This window comes from Pterocles gutturalis, unplaced genomic scaffold (assembly GCF_000699245.1).
Source record: "Pterocles gutturalis isolate BGI_N339 unplaced genomic scaffold, ASM69924v1 scaffold8253, whole genome shotgun sequence".
Lineage (NCBI taxonomy): Eukaryota > Metazoa > Chordata > Aves > Pterocliformes > Pteroclidae > Pterocles > Pterocles gutturalis.
This window is the reverse complement of record NW_010122976.1, coordinates 3521-13310: the sequence shown is the minus strand read 5'-3', so window position 1 is coordinate 13310 and position 9790 is coordinate 3521. Positions and strand designations below refer to the sequence as shown.

Sequence of the window (9790 nt, the reverse complement as noted above, 5' to 3'; positions counted from 1 at the left end):
GTGATGACCACGCGGACCTTTGCCGCTTGCGTGAACCGGGGCTCGACCCAGTGCTCGGGGCAGCCAGGGGTTGAAGCATTGGTGTCCCCATCCGCGGCGGGGTGGTGGGGAGATACGGGGAGCTGCTCGTCACTCATTCCCTGCCGAAACACAAGCAGGAAAGTGAACCCCCTCTTAGGGGCTGTGCCGTGTGCTGCAGCTTTGATATAAGGAGAGATGGGGAGACGGTGGCATCTGCACCAGAGGCACCATCAGCTCCCTGCCTGACCCTGCCTGTCCCCTCACGGTCGTGGTGACACTGCCCAACTGCCCTCTTTGGCTAACCCCGGCCGTAGCTATAGTGATTGCTCACACAGACACACATTTTTAGCTCCTTACGAGGCGGTTGAGCAGCTGGGAAGCGCAGTCACTGGCCAGGACCACAGGATGAGCCGTTGCCCGCCAACACCCGGCCGGGAATGGGTCACACTGGAGCTGGCAAAGCGTGTGCCAGGGCAGCCTGGCTCGGTTCAAGGACTTATCCTTCCAAAGGGGCTTTGCAAGCCAGGCTCAGCTTTTTAGAAACCCTTTTAGTGTCTTAAACCTTAATGGTCCACCTCCATGTCCAGCACCAGATCTGGGGCCGTGGGTGGGAGCACCTGGGGGTGGCCGGGAGGTGATGAGATGGGTCCTGTGCTGTCTGGAAACCAACAGCGGCTCTTGAGAGAGGGTCATGGTGGCATTTAGGAGCCTGGACCTTCCCAGGAGCCGGGCAGCACCATTGAGGTGGGGGTAAAGCCCTGGCAGCAGGTGTCCCCAAGCTGAGCCTGTCCCATGCCTGTCCCACGGCGCTGGCAGCCCTTTGTCTTGGGGAGGCAAAGCAGGAGGAGGAGGTGAAGGTAGAAACACACCAACATGGGGGGTGATGAGCAGTGTGATGGTCCCCCACAGCAAGCCGTGCTCCTCCAGCCCCCCACCCACACCCCAAGCCCCTGAGAGCCAGCCCCTTGGCCGCCTTTGCCCCGCTCCCTGCCCAAAAATCAACCCAACAAGCAAGCAGTAAAAAGAAAAAACAGGTAAAAATAAAGCAGGTAAAAAGTACTGAGCCACTTTTTGGGGAGAAACAAGGGGAAAGCCATGTCAAGGTCTGGATTTGTCCCATACCTGCCGTCCGCATGCCTTGACTTCCCCACCGCTCTCCCACCGCCACGGCGCCCAGTCAGGATGCTCCAGCGCGTCTTTGCATCACGTCCCTGCAACAAACCCCTTGAAACAGCAAAATTTCCTCTCTCCAGCCGCCAAGCCGGGAGCTATGCTGGTTTTAGCACAGGCAGCCGCGGGCATCTGGAGATGGTGATGCTGATAAAAACATGATAAAAAAAAATTTCCCCTCTGCCGGCAAACCGAGAGCGGGGCACGCAGAGGTGGGCACCCACGGGCTGCCCAGCCCTGACAGCTGCCGGTGTTTCACCCCCAGGCAGGGGCTGGCACCCCTGCCCTGGCGGGCTTAACGAGCTGCCCGATTTTAGGCTTAATGAGCAGGCAGCGAGGAGGATGACAAAGCCGCCGCATTGCAAGAAATGGCCCAAATTCAAGATATTGGAGCCAAATGTGGCCCCATCAGGGATAAGTGCCAACACTCCCTGCATCAGTTTTTCTATAAATACAGGAAAATGAGTTAATTATCCCCGGAGTTAGTGATGAACATCCCGTTGCTCAGACAACCAGGAGACTCACAGCACACACTGACACACACACGCACCCCGGCGATGCTCCTGGACCACACGGGTCCGTGGGAGCATCACGGATGAACACAGGTACGTGCCTGGACTGGAAATGCTGGAAGGAGGGAATTAATAAGGAGAAACTTAGGCCATTTTGCCATTTTAATGAATGCTTTTTTTTTTTTCCTGCACTCTATCAGTTCCCACCTTGTTCTTTTTGTATTTCTTGCAGAATAACACAGGGAGAGCTTGATGTGCGTCATGAAAAAACCTGGGAGGGACAAAGAGCTCACAAGAGCTTCAAAAATATGATGGGCAATGCAAGGACAGGCAGGGAAACCGAGGACACCCTGCTCCTCCGGCCAGCGAAAGGAAAAGAGCTGGGGGGTGACAGAGGGCCAGCCCCAAGCCCCAGCACCGGCAAACATTGTGGGGACTTTAATTACATGTAAACAGACCTTCACATCTCCCAGTCTATTAAATTAAGAAGTACATCACATACAGGGGGAGCACAGGTCCCAGGCTGGAAGCAGTGGCTCTGCCTTGCTCCCCAGGACGATGATGTTCACTATCTGGGATGGGAGGTTTTCCATCATTAAACCTATTCCCATTTATTCCCACTTATTAGGAAATATCTGAGCTCTGAGCAGGGGTTGCACCATCTTTGAGGCTGCTCTGCTTGCAGGAGTGCTCCTGGACACAGCAAAAAAAACCAAAAAAACAACAACAACAACAAAAAAAAAAACCCCAAACCCAGATTTTTTCCCTTTTGTGGGTTTAAGAATCAAACTATGAGGCCGAGAGACCAGATCTCAAGATGCTGCAGGCGCTGGACCATCACCATCCGTCCGAGTCCACTAAACCCTCCATCACTTCTGTGTTTAACCGCGAAAGGGACCAGGCTGGAAATCTCTGCTCAGAGCCGCAGAGGGTGATTTATACATCCAAACTCCTCTACATCTGAGGGGAAAGAGAAAAGCAAGACCCACCACCGGCACTGCCAGCCCTCCACCCAAAATGTGCCCTCAGGAGCTGGGAGCGACATCGTCCTGCAAGATCCACTTTTAAAGCTGTTTAACAGCTGCCATCAGTGACATCCCTCCGTGGGGACACCAGCCCCCCGATCCTGCTGGATTCTGGCTGAATCCCCAAAGCCGGAGCACCAGCCTGGTCCCTGGGGGGTGGAAAAAAAGACCAAACCCACAAAGGAGTTGGGTGGAAGCCTGTTTATTACAGCAGCCACCTCCTTCTGGCTTTAGGCTCCTGCTTAAAGCCGAGATTAACTCGGCCCCGCATGTCCATTCAGATTTTTCCTTTCATTTAGCTCTTTGCACCTGCACGAAAGCAATTAAATAGCGCGTCAGAAATGTGTTCCCTGTTTGTTCTCCTTGCCGGCTGGTTTTCTTCTTGTCTAGAAATGTCCTCTCCATCCCCGACTGTATGACGCAAGGCAAGGAGAGGATTTTTCTCGGGAACTGTAAGCCTCACTCATGCCACAACAAAACCTTTGGTCCCGGTTCAGAGAGGATTTTTTTAGCATGCCATCACGCAGCAATGTCCTGGGCATGCATTAGCAATTAGTCTTATTTTAAGGGCGGGGTCCCTTATTAAAATGACTATTTTTCTCCGGCATTTGCACAGTAACCCCCTTGTGTTTTCAGTTTTTAAAAAAAAATTTTTTTTTTGCTCATCTCAAAGGTCAGCTTGGATGTTGTCTGCTCAGCAGCCTTCAGCTGACTCTCTGAATGCTGGTTTAACCATCAGAGGGTTTTTTTGGTCCCCAGGATTAGGAAATAGCGCTGGCAGGCAGGGCTTCTTTCCATACACCCCGGCTCGGCTCTTTCCGAAATCCTCTCCTTTTGGGATGCTGCCCCGGTACATCCCCGGAGCTCAGCCCAGCGCTGGGTCACAGGGAGCCAAGAGCATCCCCAGGCTCCCCAAACTGGGCTTTTCTCCCCAGATCCATACGGATCATCCCAGGATGCTGGAAAAAACACAAACCAGAAAACCACAGCAGGTAGCACAGTCCCAGCGGCAATTTTTTGCATGAAAAAACTTTGAAAAAAGCACAAGCTCTGTGTTTTTCCATCGGACATCCCCTATAATTCGGGATCTCATGCAAGGAAAGCGGCACGGGATAGAATTTCCATTAACCCAGTGCAAACGCAGGGCAGGGAACCTGCTGTCCTGTCTCCTAATAAATCACTACCAGAATCTTGGCTTCATAAAAAAGGGAAAAACTTGTCTTTTCAAGAGAAAAACTCCTGCTGCTGGTTATTACCATTACAGGGGGTAACGATGGCTCTTCTTCAAGCAGAACCATCCCACAGCAGCACCCACCGCCTGCACCCTCGCCCCAGCACCCTCACCCCAGGCAGGTGTTTCTGCCCGGCTGGTTGTCCAAAAATTCCCCTTTGCTCAGAAAAACCTCATGACTTCAGAGTTTTTAATGTTGATTTTTTTTTTTCTTAATATTCCTTCCAATATTCTTCTCCTCCTCCTCCAAGCCTTGAATTGTCTCAGGAGCAGCTCGTCCAAGGAAATTTTTGTCTCATGCTGGACTCGAAACAGAAAGTCTAGTCAGGGACATCTGACATGCGGTGTTTTTGTGAGTAAATACCAGCGGCCATGAAGTCATTTCCCGGGGTTAGAAATGAGCTCACCTCTGGAACGGCTTCTCTTCTTACCCAAAGTTCACAAGTCAAAGGGTGGTGGAGCTCCAAATTTTCATCCTTCTCATTATAGAACAAAACTGGGGTCGCATGCGGCACGGTGCTACCTCTGGCTGGAGGCTACGGATGGGTCCGGAGTGGGGCATCACCCTGAATTCCCCAAAATCTCTGCAGCAAAAGGCAGAGGACTGAAGGTCCGCAGTCACCGGGGATAAATCAGCGGCTCCTGTTCCTCCCTCCCCCCCCCCCCCCGCCGCTCCGCCGAGCCTGCCAAGAGGGATGATAATTGCTGTCCCTCCTGGGGATAAGCTGGGTCATCCCGTTCCCCTCCGAAAAGTCTTTGTTTAAAACAGAGGGAGGGATCTCTCCTGCCCACTGGGCAAGATATCTTGGCAAACTCTGTCTTTGGGCCATTTCTTGGTGAAATAAAGTATTGTTTCTGATTCAGCTCCATATATCAGATACTCCAAAGCCCTTCTCCGGGGGCATCATGCCATCGGACAGTGATGCTCTCGGTGCTCAAAGCCGCTGCAATTCCCATCTTTTAGCACCTTGGCTGGTGCTCCTGGTGTTGCTGAGCCCAGGACATCACACTGGACATCCCAGTCCTGGCCCCAGTGAGGATGGTGAGACCTCCCATGGCAGGAGGGGTTGAAACTAGATGATCTCTAAGGTCCCTTCCAACCTAAACCATTCTGTGATTCTATTATTCTATGAAGGACAAGGACCCCACTGGCCAGGGAGCCCAGATCTCCAGAGCATCCTGCCCAGAAGTTCCCCAAATTTTACTTCTTCCTACACAAAGCAGCAGCTCTCAGGGTCTTTCCTCCATCTTCCACTAGAACATCTCAACCAGAGTCCAATCCCTGTTCTCCATCTCTAAACTAGAAAAGAAAGAAGACCGAATTTATCAGCCTAAGACCAAACCCTGAAGTCAAGCTCTAGAAAACACAGTGGGCTTCTGTGCCGAGCCCTGTCCACTCGCTGCCATCCATAAAATCGGGATGCACACATCCATCACCGCTCCACCCACCATTCATCTGCCCACAGCAGCTTCGCTTCCTCGCCCAGGCTGGAAACCCCAGCTGGGGGGATTTATTTGGGAATTCTCACCCGGCACCCCAGTTCCATGATGCTCCTGTCCCCCAAAAAAGAGGAAAATCCCGCCCCCCCAGCATCGATGGAGGGACCATCGGCTCTGGCACGCACTCACCCAGCCAGGGCTTTTGCTGCCCTCAGTGGGTATTTTTTCTTGAGCTGGAAGAAATTATGAAATCCCAATGTTTTCATTCTGACTAACCCATGGAAATGAACAATTTTGCCCTTGTTTTTGGATGGGTTTTAGTTGCTCTCCTTGTCGTGCCTTTTTTTCACTCCCTCTGGGACCTGCCCATCGTGTTGCTCCAACCACCAAACATCCTCCTCTCTCCATGCTCCCAAATTGGATCCTGTGCCCCAAGACCATGTTTCAAGGATGCTCCTTCCCAAACACAGACCAGACCCAAGGGCTGGCTTCCTCCGGTTCCTGCAGGAGAGGTGAGAGCCGAAAGCCCCGTGGGACCCTTGGCAGCATTACCCAGGGCTTGTGGGGGCGAGAAGCAAGGAAAATATTTCCCTGGCACATCCTTCCCCCATGTTTGGTATCTCTGAGCAGTTTTCCAGGATTAAAAATGCTTGAGGGAGCTTCCCATGGGGATATGACCACTTTGAGGAAAGGATCGGTGGCTTGGTGCAGAGAAATGCCATTAATGATTAATCAAATAACATGGAGGAATATAATTTCCGTTCCCCCACCCTGTTTTTACCCTCCCACAATAAGCCTGCTCCTGGCAGAGCCCTGGCACCATGGGACCCTGGTGTCCCTTGGGATGAGCATCGGTGCTGACATCTCCCCCCGGCTGGATTTGGTCTCCCAGGGAGGAGTTGCATCAAGTTTCCCTTGGGAATAGCTTATCTCACATCCTGCCTTCCCACCCTGCTCCCAGCTGTTTCCATCTCAGCGGGTCCAAGATGCTCACACCAGGATGCTGCCAGCCCTTCCCTCCAGCAGCGCCTGGCCCCCACCAAACGCCTCTGCCCCCGCTGCCGGCAAACACACCTCGACCCTCCGACGAAAGCTGATCTGGCCACAACCTCCCTGGGGGGAATTCCGGCAGCGCCAGAATTATCTCGGCACAGCTCGGCTTTTCTGAGCGTGCCCTCAGCACCATGCACGAGGTGGTGAGATATTTTATGGCTCCGGTTGGCCCCATGACCACAGGCGCTCCGGGAAGGGGAGGTGTTTCCATCCGTTTGCACGGATGCTGACAAACTCTTTTGGAGCTGAAACTCGGAGGCGGATCGGCCCCGGTTACCCCAGCCCAGGCTCAGCTCCGTGTTGCTCAGTGCAATAATTAACTTGAAATAAATTTATGCACGGGTTAACGAAGAGTCCCAGCCACCCGCCTGGCTCCATCCCTTGTGCATTTTCTGCCCATCCCAAGTAGAGGCTCAGCCACACGTTAAAAAGCACCTTTTAACCTGGCGCTCCAGTTTTGCTGTGCCCGTGTCTGCAGGGGCAGGAGGAGCGTGACCAGCCCAGGATCCCACCGCAGGGTCAGGACTGAGACCCAGCCTGGCCCATGGTCTGTCCCATCCCATGCCCGGCACGGCCAGGAGAGAGGGGAGGCTCTGGCTGGAAGTTCTCTCTCTTGCTCTGGGTTGTCTCCCCCCGGGTCACCCCTCTCTCAGGGTCGTCTCAGTCTCTCGGACACTCGGGCTCTTATCTCCATTCCGGGATTGTGGTGTCGGGACTCTCCCTGCTCTGGGATCATTGGCCGTGAACGGGCTGAGCCTTGATCACAGGGTGGTGAGCAGTGTCACCGTGTGTCACTCATTTGGATATTTGTATATATTATTACTTCCAGTATTATTGCAGTTTAGTTATTAAATTTTTCTTATGTCACTCCCTGAGTCACTTCTCCCTTCACCCCTTTAGTTCTCTCCCCATCCCCGGGAGGAGGAAGGATGAACAAGCCGGGTTGTGTAAAACCACAACAGCCGCCAACATTGGATCCTCTGCTCCGGTTCGCACAGCCCCTGCTGCCGGTGCACATCGGACAGGAATCCCTGCAGAGCAGGAGGGAGATAAACCGCAGGTGCTGCGAGACCCCAGCCCTCCCCAGCACACTCGCAGGCCAGGCAGGATTTTATTTTCTTTTTCCAGAAAAACTGGCCAGTGCTTTGCTGGTATAAATCATCTGCAACTGGCCCACGTTGACATGATCTATAGCAAAAAAAATCACAGAGGAAAAGGCACAGATGAGACCGGGAGCTGCCCTCCCATGGGTGGGACGCTGCCCTCCCCCAGCTGGTGCACAGCCCAGGGAGCATCCGAGCCCATGGCTACTGCCCGTAAATGAGAGCAATAAATTAAGGATTTCTTCAGGAGCAATTAATTACCCAAAGCAACGTGTGCTTTGACACAGGATGGTCTTTGTCCACAAAAGCCTGTCCAGAGCTAAAGCAAACAGCTGTGGGTTGGAGCTCTGCTCCTGCTCTTCCTCCGCGGTTTCAATGTTCCCGTTGAGGCGCTGCCCTGGCTCGGACCTCGCTGCGTTCCCATCGCGCCCGGTCATGTTCTGCATCCGCCTCTCCATCGCTGATCCGATGTTGTGCAATAACCCAGGCCCTGCTGCTATCCCACATCAGCCGGTGGGATGGCCCCAGCAAATATTGGTGTCGTACCAGCTCGCGGCACCACGATGCTGCCCTGCGAGCATCCCTGAGGAAGTAACGCTCCTGGGATGTGCATTGCTTATGGAGGGCTCAAAAATAATGGCCTGCTCCAGCTTGCAGAGAGTTTCTAAACAAGCCAGAATGCTTATCTTAATTTTTCCAGCTCAGCAATGTAATTAAAAAGGGATTCACTATCAAGACGCTCCTGGTGCTCCCGTAGCATCTCCCATCTCTTCTGAGCTGCGATGGGGAAGGAGAGATGGCAGGGATGGACACGGCGTCCAGGAGGGAAACCCCAGTGGGACCCTTTGGTGGTCAGGGATGTCCCGGTGACCCCCGAACCCCTCCCCAGGTGACGCGGGTCTGGATGCTGTGTGCACAGCAGGGATGCAGGTACCAGCCCCTGGGCGCTCCGATAACTGCCAGGTCCTGTGAAAGCACTGGGAACAGCCCTTTTCCTTCCCAATGTGGTCACAGAGCAGGGGACACCCCCCGTTTGGCATGCTGGGGGGGTCAGCCGTGTTGTGTTGGTGCCAGCAGGTATTTGGGGGTTCACCCCACGGCCGGACCCACCAGCAGCATGGCCACAGCCGCTTGCCTTCCCCCAGCTCCCGGCTTTTCCACCTCTCCAGAAAAAACTTTCCTGACCTCCAGAGCTAAAATCAGCCTTTCCCTGGCTCCTGGCTTTCATGGCATCCCCACTCTGCAGCAATTTTTTGCATCTTTTTCCTATACAATGCCTGTGGAGCTGAGCACCGCTCAGCCACTATCCAGCCTTTCACTCCCTAGTAAATCCTTCCAGAGGGGAGAGGTCCTTCTTGCTCCTTTCTCCCAACCACAGCCCGTAAATCCTCATGCTCACAATCAAAACAAACTCCAGTAGTTCGTTTTTTGGGCTTTTTTCCAAAGCTTTTAGGCAGCTGGAGTGTGATTTTTTTTGTGCTGCTGAAGCGATGGAGGCGGGTTGAAGCGAAACAATCTTGCGGCGGCTGCAAGGTTTGCCGGTGGTTCGGAGCTCGCCACATCTCCAAGTTCTCCTGCAAAACCGTGGAAATTGCCAGGCCAGCTCCTGGGATAGCAAAAACAGGATTTAAAAAAAAAAACAAAACCAAACAACATTAACCACCCCGGGAGCGTGCCTGGAGAAGTGTTGGGAGCCAAGTGCTTAATGAAATCCCAGCTCCCAGCTCGGCCTCCGAAACCATGCAAACTTCCCCAAAGTGTTTGGGATGGAACAAAGTCATCAATCAGTTCTTTTCACTCCCATCTCCGTAAACAGGAGCGAGCCCAGAGACACACAGCAGGGGAAAATCGCCGTCAGAGAGGGTGCGGGGAGGGAGGACGGGGCAGCCAGTGGGGAACCGAGCACGGCCTCAGCCCCGAAAGGTATTTCATGGACCCCACAGCCTGCAAATCCCACGTGCAGCCCTGAGAGCAGCCCCACCATCCACGCCGTCCTGCTGGCATGGTGCAGGTGGCTTTCGGTGACGGTCACTCTGTCGATGTATCGGAAAGGGTGGGAGGCACAAGTAGCCGGGATGAGCATCCGTAGCCTGTTTTCCCTTGGATTTATGGAGGGATGCAAGGAAAAATGATGGAGACAACCACGGAGGAGCATGGAGATGGAGGTGCTGCTGCACCAGCCAGTGTCACCGTCCTCTTCTGCTGTCCCATCCGTCGCACTGGCGGGGGGGGGGG

General features: G+C 53.7%; 1 protein-coding gene across 1 annotated transcript in view; it reads right to left on the bottom strand.

Annotated features, from left to right (window-relative positions):
* GNRHR (gonadotropin-releasing hormone receptor) overlaps positions 1 to 2396 on the bottom strand; it is a gene marked incomplete at its 5' end in the record, with an annotated part of 4432 nt that extends 2036 nt beyond the window's left edge. The window contains 2 exons of the mRNA XM_010077715.1: positions 3 to 112; positions 2376 to 2396. Coding sequence (XP_010076017.1) covers positions 3 to 112; positions 2376 to 2396 — 131 coding nt within the window. The remainder of the gene's footprint in view (positions 1 to 2; positions 113 to 2375) is intronic.
* Positions 2397 to 9790: the final 7394 nt, after the last annotated feature.